General features: G+C 54.4%; 1 protein-coding gene across 1 annotated transcript in view; it reads right to left on the reverse strand.

The window, feature by feature from the left end:
- The window catches only part of KIAA1614 (KIAA1614 ortholog), a 38,789-nt gene that overhangs the window by 3,853 nt on the left and 18,390 nt on the right, over positions 1 to 16,546 (reverse strand). Inside the window, exons 5-9 of the mRNA XM_003893439.5 lie at positions 11,460 to 13,021; positions 9,418 to 9,574; positions 6,794 to 7,034; positions 3,224 to 3,351; positions 2,235 to 2,419 (exon numbers count right to left, since the gene is read on the reverse strand). Of these exons, the coding sequence (XP_003893488.3) occupies positions 2,235 to 2,419; positions 3,224 to 3,351; positions 6,794 to 7,034; positions 9,418 to 9,574; positions 11,460 to 13,021 (2,273 nt within the window). The remainder of the gene's footprint in view (positions 1 to 2,234; positions 2,420 to 3,223; positions 3,352 to 6,793; positions 7,035 to 9,417; positions 9,575 to 11,459; positions 13,022 to 16,546) is intronic.

A 16,546-nucleotide genomic window follows, 5' to 3' on the forward strand; every position in this document is an offset into this window, starting at 1 on the left:
GTCACACAGCCAGCAGAGGTGCCGGAGCACAAACATGCTGGGTTGTCTGCCTCCGCCTTCACACACCTGTCCGGGGGCCTGTCCTGCTCACCTAACAGGAGAGGAGGCTACGGGAAGGCCTGTGAGGAAGGACGTTTTATCCTCCTGAGGTCCAGAGTGGGCAGAAACCTGTCCTGTCTTCCTCTTACACACATGTCCAGCTCATCAGCAAAGAGTCAAATCAACCAGAATCCAACCTTCTCCCCTCTCCCCATCTCCACAGCCATTCCCAGCCCAAGTACCACCATCTCTGTCCCGGACTGCTGAAATAGCTTCAACACAGGGCTCCCTGGCTCCACCTGTGTCCCTCTGGGGTCTATTCTCATAGACATTAGAGAGCCTCAGTGCTCGCTCCGAGCCCTCTAGTGGCTCCCATCTCATTCAGCATGAAAGCCAAAGCCCCTTACAGTGGCACAACCCCATCTTTCCAAACTGCTCCTCCCAACCCCTTGCCTGCTGTAGAGTGTCCAACCTGACCTCCTCACAGTTCTCACAGGCCAGGCTCACCCCTCCACGAGGGTTCTGCACTTGCTGTCCAATCTGCCGGAATGCTCTTCCCCAGACACCCGCAGGGCCCCTCCTTTGCCCCATCCAGGGCCCTGCTCAAGTGTCATCTTCTCAGAAAAGCCTCCCCACACTCCTGTCTATACCAGCATCTGCCACACCTGCTTTATCTGTGTGTTTCTCAGAACTTTCTTTTCACCATCTGACATACGTAGCACATTATACATAACAAGAGTACACATTTTATAGATACAATCTAACTGCTCACTGGGTAGTATATTCATGAGGACAGGGATTTGGTCTGTTCCACTTACTGCTGTATCCCCCGTATCTATAACACATAGTAGGTGCTTAGTATATATTTGCTGAAACAATTAATGATGGTACAGACATGAGAACTCATGCTGCGGTCTGCAAATGTGGCAGCAGGCAGACTTTTTCCCAGGCTAAACAGCATTGACCTAGGAGATCAAAGCATAGGACTCAATCCCCCATTGGCAGAGCCCAGCTGCAGCAGGCTTCTGTGCGCGTCTTTCTGTATCTGTCTCTCCCTTTCTCTCTTCTTCCTTCCCCTCCTCTCCTTGCCCACCCTCGCATACCTGTCTTCCTTCCCTGCTCCTCTGGGGAATGTCTTTCCTTTATGGGCCCTTGCCCTGAGATGCATTCTGGACCACAGACCTTGGGTGTGGGCCTTGGCAAGTCACGTTGCCCTGAAAGACTCATGGATGGGGTGGAACTGAGAACTGGCCAGAGTGCAGAATGATGTCCAGGACTCCTCCCTGCCCTTGCCTGCGTTGAATTGAGACCCAGGGCACACCCCAGCCAGAAGCCTGCAGCCAGGATTCATCTGAACATAATCCTCGGGCACAGGCCTGAGGGGGGGACGGGATGCAGAGACAGACAGGCACGCTCCACCTGCCCAGACACACTCCACAGCCGGAGGAAAGGAACCGTTTCAACGCAGCCACATCAAAGGGACTGCTGAGAACCGGCAGGCACAGACAGTTTCCCTCTGGCTCTCCTCTGCTAAGATGGCCTTCAAAATCCTAATTTCTTTCTTTTTTTTTTTTCCTTTGAGACGAAGTTTTGCTCTTGCTGCCCAGGCTGGAGTACAATGGCGCCATCTTGGCTCACTGCAACCTCCACCTCCTGGGTTCGAGCAATTCTCCTGCCTCAACCTCCTGAGTAACTGGGATTACAGGCATGCACCACCACGCCCAGCTAATTTTGTATTTTTAGTAGACATGGAGTTTCACCATGTGGGCCAGACTGGTCTCGAACTCCTAAACTCAGGTGATCCAGGCGCCTCAGCCTCCCAAAGTGCTGGGATTACAGGCGTGAGCCACCGTGCCTGCCTAAGATTCTAATTTCAAGATATCATCAGACAGCAGGGGGACGGTGGAGTCAAACCTGCCAACTCTACCCCCTCCCGTACACTCCCCACCAACGCCCTCTCAGCTGCAGCTGCCCAGGGCAAAGGCTCTGCAGGTGCAGACTCCTAGACAGCCCTGGACAATTCAGAAAGAGCCCCTGAGGGGAGAAGCCTCGTCCTGTGGTCAGGGGCTTTCTGAATTCCCAGAGCTCCACGGCTCAGCCAAGGACCAGAAAAGCCTCTGACACAGCCAGAAGGCCCTGCCGTGGTTTGCTGAGGCTGCCCCGGCTATGGGGCTGAGGAAGGGGAGAGGGCATACCTGAGTCTGGGCGCCCATTCCCAGAGGCCACGCAGAAGCCGAAAGTGCCCCCCGGGGAGCGCTGCAGCTGCAGCTGGCTCGTGCCGTCCGGGAACACCTCCACCAGGCGGCCCACGGTGCGAGCCAGGCTGGGAGCACCCACGTCCTCCACGCTGAGGGCACGCCGTGGTGAAGCCTTGGCCGGCCTGCGAGGGAACCAGAGACACAGTGAGGGCAAAAAGCGTCAGGCACTGGGCACAACTCTTCCCTAGCTTACAGATGACTGATGCCTCATGGACAGCCAACGCCAGAGTCTGGCATTGGAGGCTGGGGTTCTGCTGACCTCCACCAGCAAAGACAGCCTGCTAGGGCCAAAACTGGTGGGTTTCCACTGCTGTGCAAGGCCCCCCAGAGCCTGCTGTGGAACTAGAAACCCCACCCTCCCAAAGCAGTGGTTTCAAATTTGGGGGGGTACAGAGACCTTTGTAAGAATCTGACCAAAGGTATAAGTTTATGTCACATTTCCAGGAGCTAACATACACCCCGAAGTGCATCCACGCCCCAGGCAAGAGCAGCCAGCCTACAGGGCCTCGTCAGACAGGGCGGAATGTTTCCAAGCAGGTCATGCGTCCTGGGCCTCTCTGGGGGTCTCTGACTCCACATGTTTATTTGGATCTTTAGCTGGGCTAGGAAAGCTCTCTAAACTTTCTGATTTCCAGATGTCACTGGACAGCAGAGGGACAGTGGACTCAAACCGGCCAACTCCACCCTCTCCAGCAACCCCAGGCCTTCTCAGAGCCCAGTGCACCGAGGGTCGGGGCAGGACACTGAGGTGCTGAGACTCCTGTGGCAGCCTTGTCTCCACACATCAGATGTCCTGGGCAGAGGCCTTGCTTTCCCTTCAGCGGACCCTGCTCAGAGCCATGATGCTGAGGCCGGAAGGAGTCAAGCTTTTGGCTCCACTGGTCACTCTCTGAGTTTATCCTCCAAATCATGGGTGCTCCTCTTACCTGCCAGCTGCACTGTGGTCCCCTGGCCCCGCTACCAGGTAGAGGCGGGACCGCTCCCCCTTGCCGCTCAGCAGAGAATGGAGGTTCTGAAAAGAGGCAGCTTTCCGATGCTGGTGAGAGGGTGACACCTGATGAGAAAGGGACAATACTGCAGGTGAGAAAAGCCACCTGGGAGGTGCTGACAGAGGACTTGGCCCCCACCATGAATGTGAGGGCCCTGTAAGAAAGTGACAGCACAAGCTTTCATCATTGCTTCCAAGAATTCAACAGGAACCACCATGACTTACTCAAGGAGATGGGTCTACATAGGCCATCTGAGGAGTCAAGGGATTTTTTGTTTTGTTTTTTAGCTGCAATAACAACTTTAGTGCTATACTAATTACCTCATTGATTAAGGAAATCTAACTACTCATTAAGGAAGAAATGACAGTAAGTTTATTGCAGAGTAATAAATACCACTTTAGACTTAAAATTCAAAATATTGGCCGGGCGCGGTGGCTCAAGCCTGTAATCCCAGCACTTTGGGAGGCCGAGACGGGCGGATCACGAGGTCAGGAGATCGAGACCTTCCTGGCTAACACGGTGAAACCCCGTCTCTACTAAGAAATACAAAAAATAGCCGGGCGTGGTGGCGGGCGCCTGTAGTCCCAGCTACTCGGGAGGCTGAGGCAGGAGAATGGCAGGAACCCGGGGGGCGGAGCTTGCAGTGAGCTGAGATCCGGCCACTGCACTCCAATCTGGGCGACAGCGCGAGACTCCATCTCAAAAAAAACAAAAAAAACAAAACAAAACAAAAACAAAATTCAAAATATTATTTTGTGATTCTTTAGTATGTCTTTTGTGATTGCTTTCATTCAAAAATTTAAATCGAACACTGTACCTTCAAACATTGCGGATAAAAAGATAGACAAGAAATCCTTCAAGGAGTTCACAAAATGATGGGGGCAGGGCTGAGCACAGGTAAGTTAAAAGGTTTCAGTGCACTTTAAAAGGAGATGGTGTGTGCCGTGTGTGGTGACTCACACCAGTAATCCCAGCACTTTAGGAGGCTGAGGTGGGCAGATCACCTGAGGTCAGGAGTTCAAGACCAGCCTGGCCAACATGGTGAAACCCTGTCTCTACTAAAATTACAAAAATTAGCCGGGCCTGGTGGCAGGTGCCTGTAATCCCAGCTACTCGGCAGGCTGAAGCAGGAGAATCACTTGAACCTGGAGGTGAAGGTTGCAGTGAGCCAAGATCGTGCCATTGCACTCCAACCTGAGTGACAGAATGAGACCCTGTCTCAAAAAACAAAAAAAAAGGATCTACTACCATTCAATCCTACAATTCCACTACTGGGTGTCTACCAAAGGAAAGAAGTCATTATAAGAGAAAGGTTGGTTCCATATCTTTGCGATTGCTGATTGTGCTGCTATACATTAGCTATACATTAGCAGCACAATCAGCAGTCGCAAAGATATGGAACCAACCTGAATGCCCATCAACCAACAAGTGGATAAAGAAAATGGGGTATATATACGGCTGGGCGTAGTGGCTCATGCCTTTAATCCCAGGACTTTGGGAGACCAAGGCAGGCGGATTACATGAGGTGAGGAGTTTTAGACTAGCTTAGCCAACATGGTAAAACCCCATCTTTACTAAAAATACAAAAATTAGCTGGGTGTGGTGACCTATGCCTGTACTTGCAGCTACTCAGGAGGCTAAGGCAGGAAAATTGCTTGAACCTAGGAGGTCGAAGTTGCAGTGAGCAGACATCGTGCCACTGCACTCCAGCCTGGGTGACAGAGTGAGACTCCATCTTAAAAAAAACAAACAAAAACCCAAAAAACTAAACCTCCCAGCAAACACACTCTTGGCAGCAGCACACACCAACAGCAAGTATTTTACCCTGAGGAATGTCACAAATACTGTGGCGGAGAGACAGATTCTTCCTTTATCTTCTATGTTCTTGAAAATTTCTGTCTTTTTTCAGTTCTTGAAAATGTATTTCTGCTGTTCATCCTCCCTGCTCTGCCTCCCTTTCTTGCACCCAGATTTACTGTCATCAGGACTTCCTATCTTTGTCCGTTCAGCTCAGATTGCCTATGAACCTCTCCATGACACCGACGGGGGTGGTGTTTCCTTTGGGGGGTTTACAGAGATAGAAGTCCTGATGACAGTAAATCTGGGTGCCACGGCTCAGACACGCTGTGGATAAATCTAACTTCATGAGAACAGCGAGCTCCTGGAGCACAAGTCACTGCTGCTGATTTCGCCAGCTTCAATCTCTGCCACTGTTTCTTTGCCTTCCATTCATTCAACCGGCAAATATTTGTTGAGCACTGACCATGTGCCTAGGACAGTCTTTGGTGGAAGACAGTCAATGGGACCTTCATTCAGTCTGCATCCTCTTCTCACCTGCAGCCTGGGAAATGAAAGGCGCCAGCAACGCAAACCACTCTCACCTGCTTCACTCTCCCTAGGAGAGCGGGGAGGGAATTAGGAGAAACAGACCACCTGGAACTCCCTGGAACAGAAGGGGTGTCCAGCGGGTGCTGCTCCTCGTTGCAGAGTGTGGAGTGCTTGGGGAGGGAGAGCCTGAGCGAGCTGCCCTGCGCTTCCCACCCACTCACTACTCGGTGTGTATTGTGCGTACCGCACTAGCTTCCCTAGAAAGTACCAGAATACGAAGATCAAGCGGTGTTCCTTCAAATAACTCACACTCCAGTGAGGGCTGAGAGACAAAACCCAACTAAACATGATGCAGGGAGTGCCACAAAGGAGGGAGGCACAGTAGCAATGGGAGCAGGGGGCGGAGGCCCAGTTCGGCCTGAGGCAGGGTTGGGAGTGGCTCCCTGAGGGGCACGTGCCTGCAGTAAGGATGGATGAGCGGGCAGGTGGCATTGGGGAAGGCGGGAGAAAGAGCCCAGCTGAGGGTTCAGAGTCAGCGTGTGATCTGCCGACAGAACTGCAAGTGTATCGGCTGCAACCGGGGTCAAGTGTGTTAAAAGAAGAACGACGAGGGATGAAAGCAGACAGATCCCAGAAACTCTGGTCATGCTGAGTGGTCTGAACTTTATCTTGAAGGCAATAAGGGACCAATGATAGCTGTTCGGTGAGGGGGTGGCATGGCCAGATTTGCATATCAGAAGGACCACTCTGGAAGCCACATGCAGGACCATGGCAGGGAGGCCAGTCAAGGGGCTGCTGAGGGAATCCACGTGGGAAGTGATCTGTGCCTGGGCTCAGAGTCACTATGGCCATGGAGAAGGTTCCAGAACCATCAGGCTGTTAACTCTCCGGGACTTGGCTGAGGTGGCAAAGTTGAGGGAGAGGGAGGAGCCTAGAGTGACCCCAGGCCTGGGCAGCTGGCAGGGTCATCTCAGCAGTGTGAGATGCTGCCGACCCACCCTTTGTCTAGGGGACTCCAAGTCTCATGGGTCAACTGTGCGGATGCCAGCAGCCTCCCTCTCCCTACTGTGGGCTCCTTGGGAGGCATCCTCAGCACCTCCTCCCTCCATTCACCTTTCATTCTGATGGTGGCTGCACCACTGCTGGCTTCACTCCCTGGGCTGGGGCCCCTGGACTCACCGGGTGCAGGGATTGTAACGATGGGGCCCTGGAATGTGACGCCAGGCCAGGCACAGCGGGCTGCAGCTGCTCCACACTGTAGCTGCGGGACTTGCCCAGCTTGGGCCGGGAGCTCTGGCCGAGGGCTGAGAAGAGCTTTTTCAGCCCCAAGGTGGAGGCGATGCTGCTGCTCCTTTTCTTGTTCTGGTCCAAAGGGGCAGCCAAGGGGGAGCCAGGTCCTGTGTCAGCCCCTGCTGATGCTCTGAAACACAAGGGTGGAGGTGAGGGGGCAGGGGAGGGCCGGGAGGGTGGCCAGGGCAAACTGTACCCTGGGGCCATCTCGAGGGCCGCAGATGGGCCAGCACCAATGCCTCTGGCACATTTGGGGCCAGGAACTGACAACCAGGCGTAGAAAGAAAGGTCAAGTGGAAGCCGGATGTGGTGGCTCCTGTCTGTGGTCCCAGCTACTTGGAAGATGGAGGCAGGAGGATTACTTGAGCCTGGAGGTCGAGGCTGCAGTGAGCTGTGATCACGCCACTGCACTCAACCTGGGGGACACAGTGAGACTCCCCCAAAAAAAAAGAAAGAGAAAAGGAAGAAAGAGAAAGGAAGGAAGGGAGGGAGGGAGGGAGGGAGGAAGGAGGGGGAGAGAGAGAGAGAGAGAGAGAAAAGGAAAAGAGAAAAGAAAAGAAAAAAGAAAAGGAAAGGAAAGGAAAAGAAAAGAAAGACTGCCAGATACTCCGCTTGGGTTGCTTTTGGGGACAATAGCTCAGGCAAGCCGCCTGCCAGAACACTCAGCTAAGGGCCCACCCAATCATTCATTCAGTATATATATTTTTTATTTTTTGAGATGGAGTCTTGCTCTGCTGCCCAGGCTGGAGTACAATGGCACCATCTTGGCTCACTGCAACCTCTGCCTCCCAGGTCCAAGCTATTCTCCCACCTCAGCCTCGCGAGTAGCTGGGATTGCAGGCGCACACCACCACGCCTGGCTACTTTTTGTATTTTTAGTAGAGACAGGGCTTCACTATGTTGACCAGGTTGGTCTCGAACTCCTGACCTCAAGTGATCCACCTGCCTCATCCTCCCAATGTGCTGGGATTACAGGCATGAGCCACTGTGCATGGCCCATTCATTCACCATTTCTTAACGGCCTACTATGTGCTAGCCTCTTCTAGGCCCTGGGGTGTGTGTATGCAAGACAAACAAGGTGCCTACTCGAAGGAGCTTATGAACAACAGACCAGGAAAACCAGGAGACCTGTCCCATGTGGGTGAAGCAGAGGGTGACCAGGCGCTTCTTTAAAATGGAGTGGTGGGGAAGGTCTCTCTGAGAAGAGGAGCTTTAAACTGAGAGCTGAGTGGCAAGAAGCAGCCAGGGCTGCCACGCCTGGAGGTGAGTAGTCCAGGTGCGGGGAATAGCTGGTGCCACAGCCCTGGGGCAGGAAGAGCTCTGCGTGTTTAAGAACAGAAAGGGGCCAGGCCATGAGGCTTGGGTGTAGGTGATGAGAAAAGGGGAAGAGGCAGGACAAGATGAGGTCAGACAGGCAGGCAAGGCGAAGTCCACAAAGCAGGACCAGCCATAGCCGGGGTGTGAAGTCTACTCCAAGTGCAGGGAAAAACCATTGCATTCAGGGTTTTCAGTAGGAGAAGGACACCATTTAATCCAAGTTTTAAAAAGCGACCCTTGACTATTGTGTGGAGAAGGAAATGTAGGGGCAAGGGTGAAGGCGGAGAGCAGGTAGGGGCTACTAGAGTTGTATAGCAAAGAAGCCATGAGTTCAGGCCAGGAAAAGTGGTGGGAGGCAGGGGTTTCCGGAGCTGGCAATGACTGGCAGAGGGCTGCGGTGGGAGAGAAGGAAGAGGAAGCAGTCCAGGACTCCTGGATTCGGGCTTGTGCGCTGTGCAGACAGACAGTGACGTGTTTGCAGGGAAGGGGACATGGGGGAAGCAGTTGTTGAGCTTTCTGTTTGAGGGGCCCATCAGACCCCCTAATGGAGATGTCCAGGAGAAACTGAGCGTGCAGCTCTGAAGTTCTGGAGAGCAGATGGCACTAGGGATGGAGAGTCGGCTCTGGTGCCTCTTCAGGCCTAGAGCTGCCTGCAGCCACCAGGCATAGTGTGTCACAGGGAAGAGAAGGCCCTGGCCAGAGCTCCGGGTTCACCAAGGCTTTGAGGCAAGTTAAGGAGGTCCCAAAGGGCCAGGACTCAGGCCCCACCCCACCACCCCGCGCCAGCGCCAAGCTGAAGGAGAGAAGGAAAATGTGACTGCTGGGCTCCCTTTCCGCAACATCTGGTTACTTTCAAGCATCCAAGTGCAGAGCAGAAGCAAGCCTCTCAGACAGGTTACCCCATCCTGGGCCCCTCCCCAGGGCTGGGGCTCTGCTAGCTTTGCCCCAGGAACCAGCACAGTGTCTGCAGCTAGAGGCCGTTCAATGGATGCTCCATGAATGAATGATCAGGTACATCAGACTAAACGACACTGGGAAAGGAGTGAGAGGGCTGCCAGGCTTGTTCACAGTCTAGGGAGCCTCTGAGGACTAGGAGCAGTGAGGTGGGTCATGCCACCACTCCAGGGGGTCTCTCCCCTCCCAGAGCCCCCATTTCCACCTCCTTCTGCAGTCTGGCTCTTTCTCCTGTCACTCACCTTGACAGCACATGTCCTCCAGATCCCGACCCTGTCCTCTGCAGGCTTCCCTCTGATTCCTGGCTGGACTCTGGCTCCTCTGAGGACAGGGAGAGGGTGATGCCCTTGGAGTTGATGGTGGCAACATCTGCTGAGCCGGGAAAGCCCTGGGGTCCTCCTGAAACAAGCACAGCATCCCACCTGAGTCATACCAGCTCATCCCACAGGTCCTGTGGGGGAAAGGAACATTCCCAACAGGGGGAGGGTGAGAAGAAGCTGGAGAGGCAGAGCCCAAGGAGAGCAGTGGAGAGACCTGGGAAGCAGCAAGGGAAGGTGGGGTGGCCTCTTAGATGACCAGGCCTGAGGACCCCTCGTGAGTGTCCTCGAGGCTGGAAACTATTTGAGGACACGGACTGAGTCTTGTTGACTGCTGTAAGCTCATCACCCAGCACAGCATCTAGTCCACAGTAGATGATCACTGTTTGTTAAATGAAAGGGTTGATTGTGATAAGCCATGTCCCTTCCATATCAAGGGACATAGTGTGAGCAGGGGAAAATTTTGTATTCCTGGGACAAAACCCACAATCTTGTCAGTTGTGATTTCTAAGAGCTTTAAAATAGCCATCATTTCTGGAGATCTATTATGTGCTAGGCAACAAGTGGAATCCTCTCCAGAGATGAGTTCACGGGGCCCTAGGAGATGGTGCCATCATCGTCCTCACTTTACAAAGGAGGATGCGGGCAGGCTAAGGGATTGAGGGAGTCACCCAGGGCCTCACTTGCTCTGCTTCAAGCTCCGAGGTAGAGGCTTGGGCTGCCCAGAGAGGTCAGCAGGTCTCAGAAGGGAAGCCCTGCAGGAAGTGGTTAGGGGCAAGCCCACAGCCTGCCTAGAGCCCACCAGAGAAGGAAACTGCCACTCAGCACAGGGTGGGAGGGACCCCAGGGGGAGGGGGTTGCCTCAAGGTTTGTGTAAGCAAGGGAGGGAGAGGGACCAAGTCTGTGTGTCCCCATGCAGTGGAGGGGACTTTGCATCCACATCCTCAATAAGGTCTGTCATCTCTCTGCCCTCTCTCCCTCCACTCTGTTGCCAAGCCCTGGGTCCCTCGAGCCATCCCAGCCCCAAGACTGTCAGAGCCGTGGGCACGTGTGGAGTGAGCCTGTTATCTCTGCCTAAAAGTGAATGGCAGAGTTGGTCATCTGGGATCACAACACTAGGGATCAGGGCCTGAGCCCGCCACCCCCCAGGATTCTCCCACAATATGAGGACCCCTTCCAAAGACAAAGTGGTGAGACCCACACCCTTCAGCAGCCTTGCCTGCTGAAACCTACTGCTCCACCAACAGACCCAGGGGCCAGGGAGGGTCTGGTACCAGAAAGCACACCGCCTAGGAGCCCTGTTCCCTTGGTCACAGGGCCCTCCAGACAGCATGTCTGCCTGGCCACAGAAAGCCTCAAGAGCAGGACTCCTGCTCAAGTATTCACATGTGCATTCCCCACAGTGCCTAGTACAGTGCCTGGCACGTAACAGGTGCTCTGCCAATACTGAAGGAATGAATGAGTGAATGGAATGAAATGAAATGAAATGAAATGAAATGATGATGCTGAAGGGGCAGGGTCTCAGCCATGTGATTAGTGGGCATCTATTGTTCCAAACAAATAGTAAATCCTGGAACTGCTGCCTCTTTCTGCACTGTTGGGAGTAAATCCCTTAAAGCCCAGGCCTCTAGCAGCCATGCAGCTTGGAGCTTGGATCTTGGAACCTCAGGGTTCCCAACAGGAAGAGGATGTCTCCACCACCTTCCCCATGGTTCTGCCTCCCCCAGAAGGGAGTTGCTTAGTCTGCCTCCAGGCTGGCGGTCAATCCTGCATCTGGCCTCTGCCAGCACCCCTGACACCTCAGAGTGGCTCCAAGGAGCTGCCGAGGTGGTGTGTGATGCTGCCATCTGACTATTGAGATAAAAGGGAATGACTCTGAAGGCCTGGGTGTCACAGGTCGGGTCTCGGCCTCTGCTGTAGAACCACACCAGGCCTGGGCTGGGCAGGAATGAACGGCAGCCCCTTACCATCTCTGCTGTTCTCCAGGGGCAGCTCCGGCTCCCGGCTGCAGGGGCCCCTCTCCACCCTACCCTCGTGGACGGCTCCCCCGTAGGGCTCCTGCAGCCCCCGAGGTGCACTGTTGTTGCAGTTGTTGGTGGACAGGGCCAGGAGTGGGTGCCTGACCTGAGGGCAGCTGGGCTGGGTCTGTGATGGGGGCAGCTCACAGGTCCTGAGAATTGTGCTTCTTGAAGGAGGCCGGGGGATACCCACAGGTTCTCCCTGGTCACCTGGCCCGCACAATCCAGCCAGGGCTGCCTTCCTGTGAGACACCGGCGAGGTGGCCTTCCTTGAAGGGGGAGGGGTTGGCTCCCAGCCTTCAGGACAAAAGGAAACTGTTGGCTGCCGGGCTTGGTGCAGGGCGGAAGGCTCTGCATGGCTCTGTTGCAGGGAGGAAGGAGAGACAATTTCCAGGGACTCCTGGCTTTCTAAAACCTGGGCCTGGCCTCCTGGCCCTGGTGATTCAGGCGTCATGGGGGAGGTGGTGGCGTAGGCTGTCCTGCATGGAGTCCGGGAATCCAAAAGGTGAGCCTGGTGACTTCCCAGCCGTGGTCCAGGCTGCCACTGGGGTCCCAGGGGCACCCGCTTCAGCTCCAGGTCAGGAGGCTTAGGGACAGCATCTTCTCTCAAAAATAGAGTTTCCCCAGGCGTGTGTCCTCTGCCCTCCTTCACCTCATTTTCCACCTCCATATCATCAGCCCTAGGCAGGTGTTGCTGGGCCTGAAGGCCCCAAGGCAGCTCCGCCTCAGCCTTCTTGGACCACCTGTGGCCTCGAGGCCTGGAGCCCCGCAGTCGCAGTCGCGGGCTGCTGCCTCGGGTCCGCCTACATGCCCCGCCAGCCTGAGCGGTCCCTGCCTCCTCACTGTCCATCCTGCAGCTGTCAGAGTTGTCTGTGCTGTCCAGGGCAGAATCTACCTCCGCAGGGCACACGATGTCTCCGATGTGTGTTTCCCGGATCCATCCCATGCGGAGCCCGGGCTCTGCAGGAAGGAGCCGGAGTGGGGAGCTCAGGCCACCCAGCACCCTCTCCATCCCACGGGCAGCCTGAAGCTCCTGGAGGGTCGTGGGGTCGGGGGACGCCTTCCCTTGGGCGGGGCGCGGGTCGTTGATGCAGCTGCCGCAGGCCTGGCACCTCCTCTCGCTGCCCCGTGCCGGCGGCGCCAGGGGTCCTCCGCGGTCCAGGCTGCCCACAAGCCGGTGGAATGCCCCCTGCCCCGCGTCCCAGAGCCGGGGGGCCCCGCTGATGTAGTGGGCGAGGTCGGGCTTGGAGCGCAGGGGGCCTTGGTCCGCAGCCTGCAGCACGGTGCTCAGCACTTGGCGCTGGCGCTGCTGCAGCCGCTCCAGGTGGCGGAACTCGGCTTCGCGGGCCGACTCATCCTCAAAACGCACGTGCGACGGCGAGGGGCCCCGCCTCGGCCTCTGCCCGCCGCTGGACTCTCCGCTGGAGGAATCGCTCGTGTGCCCGTTCTGGAGGTTGTCTATGCAGGCAAGGGTCGTCCTGGGGTCCCGGGCTGGGCTTCTGTGGCCATCTCTGATGAAGAGACAGGAGGAGAGAGGTCAAGGGCAGAAACATGGGGAGGTATGGACACCCATCGGCCCTACCCCTCCACCCTGGGCTACAGTCTCCCACCGTGCTCTGTGGTAACCGCAACCCACAAGGTTACTCCAGAGCGGATTTCTGGGGCGTCTCCGCAAACCAGAGTAGCTTGCAAGCCCATCCTGTTCCTAACATAGCGCTAAACAAAACCAAGGCCACCTTCCCTGCTTTTGGCTTTGCCTCTCTTGCATGGCTCAGCCTGAGTTAAGATGAAACACTATTGAATGGGAATATGCTGAAGTCCTTACACGTGTGTGCTGGGGAGTTGGGGGCGGGGGCGGCGTCTGTGTGTGTGTGTCTGTTAGGGAGAGGAAGTGAGCCTGACCACCATGTATTTTTGGTAGTGATTGTGGAAATACGTATTTGCTATAATGCCGTCACAGGAACAGGATATTTTAAGTCTCCACTTAGAGGAGAGGCTGTGTGAGAACTGAAGTCAGAAATTTTTTTTTTTTTTTTTGGCAGGATCTCTCTATGATGCCCAGGCTGGAGTGCAGTGACATGATCTTGGCTCACTATAGCCTCGACCTCTGGGGCTCAAGTGATCCTCCCACCTCAGCTTCCCAAGTAGCTGGGACCACAAGTGTGCTTCACCATATCTGGCTTATTTTGGTTATTTTTTGTACAGATGAGGTCTCACTATGTTGGCCAGGCTGGTCTCAAACTCCTGGGCACAAGTGATCCTCCCACCTCGGCCTCCCAAAGTTCTGGGATTACAGGTATGCACCACTGTGCCCGGCCTAAAGTCAGGGTTTCTAAGCAATTGCTCCTGAAGTTTCCATGCAGGGTTCCACATCACCTTGCTTACGCAAAATTCAGACAAGGCAATGGTGATGTTTCTCCTTGGCTCCTGAGTCTTGACTGTTCCAACCCCACTCCAGGCACTGCCCCTCCCCAGCCCTCACACATACTCTTGTCCTGCTTTTGTGGGGGATGGCACTGCTGTGCTGGGGAGTCTGCCCACCTGTCATCCACTTTGGCTCTGGGAGACACTGTGGCGAATAGTCAAGTCCTGGTCAGTTCTGGAAGGCACCTACACACATCTCACACCACGGCCTCGTGGAGCCAGGTCACCGGAGTTTCAGGCCACTATGAAAATGGACCCAGGACCATAGGCCATTTTCTATCAGAAGGGCACCCAAGTAAGAACCATAGTTCTCCCTTCCTTTTCCTGGCAGGGGCCTCCCCACCAATCCACTGCTAAGTGTTGGGATTCCATTTCTTGTTTCTTTCATTTATCACTTCTTTATCACTCACACTGGACCCCTGCAGTGGCCTCTTATCCAGCCTCTCCACTACCTCCTGTCTGTAGATCCAACTGAAGCACAGCCTTTATTTTATCACACCAACCCAGAAGAGGCCACAGGGTCAAGTGCATACACTTTGGAGGGAAAATGCAGGCCCCCCACATTCCTTCCTGCTTCCTCTTACGCTCCTGGGCCTTCAGGGCCTCCAGGCCTCCTTCCCTGACCTCATGCAACCCTCCTGCCTCATTTCCTGGATCTTTCTTCTTAGCCTACTAGCATTTGACTTCTATTTATTAGATGCTGAATGCTCACTGGAATGCAAAAGGCAATGGGCAACTGGGGCTCCACACCTGCACCTACCCCTGACTCGTCATTTCCCCCCATAAGCACTGCTCCAGGACGAAATTTTTTTTTAAAGAAGAACTCCTGCTGGGCAGGCGCAGTGGCTCACGCCTGTGATCTTAGCACTTCGAAGGCCGAGGTGGGCAGATTGCTTGAGCTCAGGAGTTCAAGACCAGCCTGGGCAACACGATGAAACCCTGTCTCTACTAAAAATAGAAAAAATTAGCCGGGCGTGGTGATGCGTGCCTATAGTCCCAGCTACTTGGGAGGCTGAGGCATGAGAATTGCTTGAACCCAGGAGGCAGAGGTTGCAGTGAGCCAAGATCGTGCCGCTACACTCCATCGTGGGCAACAGAGCAAGACCCTGTCTCAAAACAAAACATAACGAAACAGAAAAACACACAAACTCCTGCTAAGCAAGTAGATCTGCCTGCTTTGAGATTTCAGCAGATCCTGTGCTTAAAAAGGCTGCTCTGGGGAACACTGAAGAGGTGTTGGTCAGCCTGTTTGCTGGAACTCACATTCAGCCATGGCTACTCATTCATCAGGCACAACAGCCGCTATGCTGAGGACCCACAATATGGACAGGGGCCCAGGACAATGTTGTAATTTCTTTTAAAATCAGAAGAAAATAAACTTTTGGGTCAAAGAAAACATTTTAATATAGAATGACGTATTTACCTTTCAACCAGCATGGTCATGAAATATATATTTTTTAATGTTTTTATATGGAGCAAGAGGCCCATGAAGGCAAAAGTGCCTAGGGCCCCCAAAAGTCACATCGCAGCCCTGCTTTCAGAGGGGCCTTTGTAGATATGTAGGCTATAAGATATGTGGGCTAGTGAGCAGGACGCCCGTTGCTGAAGACGGTGCAGGATCTCACTACTCATCTCAATACGGCCGTGGAGAGGCCCTGCTGAGATTAATAACTGTGGTGGTGATGATTTTCTGTTGGGGATTGTAAAGCGCTGGGACTCTGAGCCCCGGAGAGCCCACGCGAGGATTCTGGGCCCTATCTGCACTTGTATCTAGGTCAGCTGTGGGGTCCCTGTTCATGTGGCACTCACGGTCAGCTCTTCAGAAGCACGCTTCCCTCCCCATAGCCCCCGAAAGGAAGACTCCATCCAGAGAAACAGCCTCCCTCACCCCCACCCCAGAAACAGGAGGTTCCCTGCTGAGCAGATGCTTTACCCCCACTGCACAGAAAGGATCCCTTCCCAGCCCGGCCGACCTAATGCAGGGAAAGGCCCATGGGGAGATTCTGCACATAGGTTCACACAACAACCCCTCCACAGGTCCCAAGAGCTAGTGCCCTGTCTGCTGGCAGGACGTGGGCTGTAATTTCTAGGGAGGAAAAGAGCCCAGCTTTAAAGGCAGTGCGGTCCTAATCTAACAAAGGAGCCCAGGTCTCATGAGCCACATTAGTGGTCTTAACTTTCACACACAGGATGGTGAGCAATCCTGGAATTCACTGCAGAGGCAGACATTTTTGTTCTAAAAAGAGAAATTAAGGAGTGCTTAATCACATAAGGTGCTTTCAACTCAATTATTCAAACCCAGAAGCCCCCACCAGCAGTGTCAGCAACAGTGTGTAAAGGCAGGATGCGGATTTTGGAGACAAGTCCAGGACGAATGAGGCAGCTAAGCGGTGAGCAAATCCCATGCCTGCCAAGTTCTCAAGGTGACGCTCCACAGAGGCCCCAGCAGTCACTCCTGTAGGGGAGGATCCCACCACAGTCCTGGAGACATATGGCTTCACAGGGACCCCTTTCCAGAGTCCCTCTTTCCATAGCATTGCTTCCCTAACCATACAATCAATGTGATGTATGCAAGCTCTGCAGTCTCAACACAGCCACTCTCTCTGACCTGG

This window comes from Papio anubis, chromosome 1 (assembly GCF_008728515.1).
Source record: "Papio anubis isolate 15944 chromosome 1, Panubis1.0, whole genome shotgun sequence".
NCBI lineage: Eukaryota > Metazoa > Chordata > Mammalia > Primates > Cercopithecidae > Papio > Papio anubis.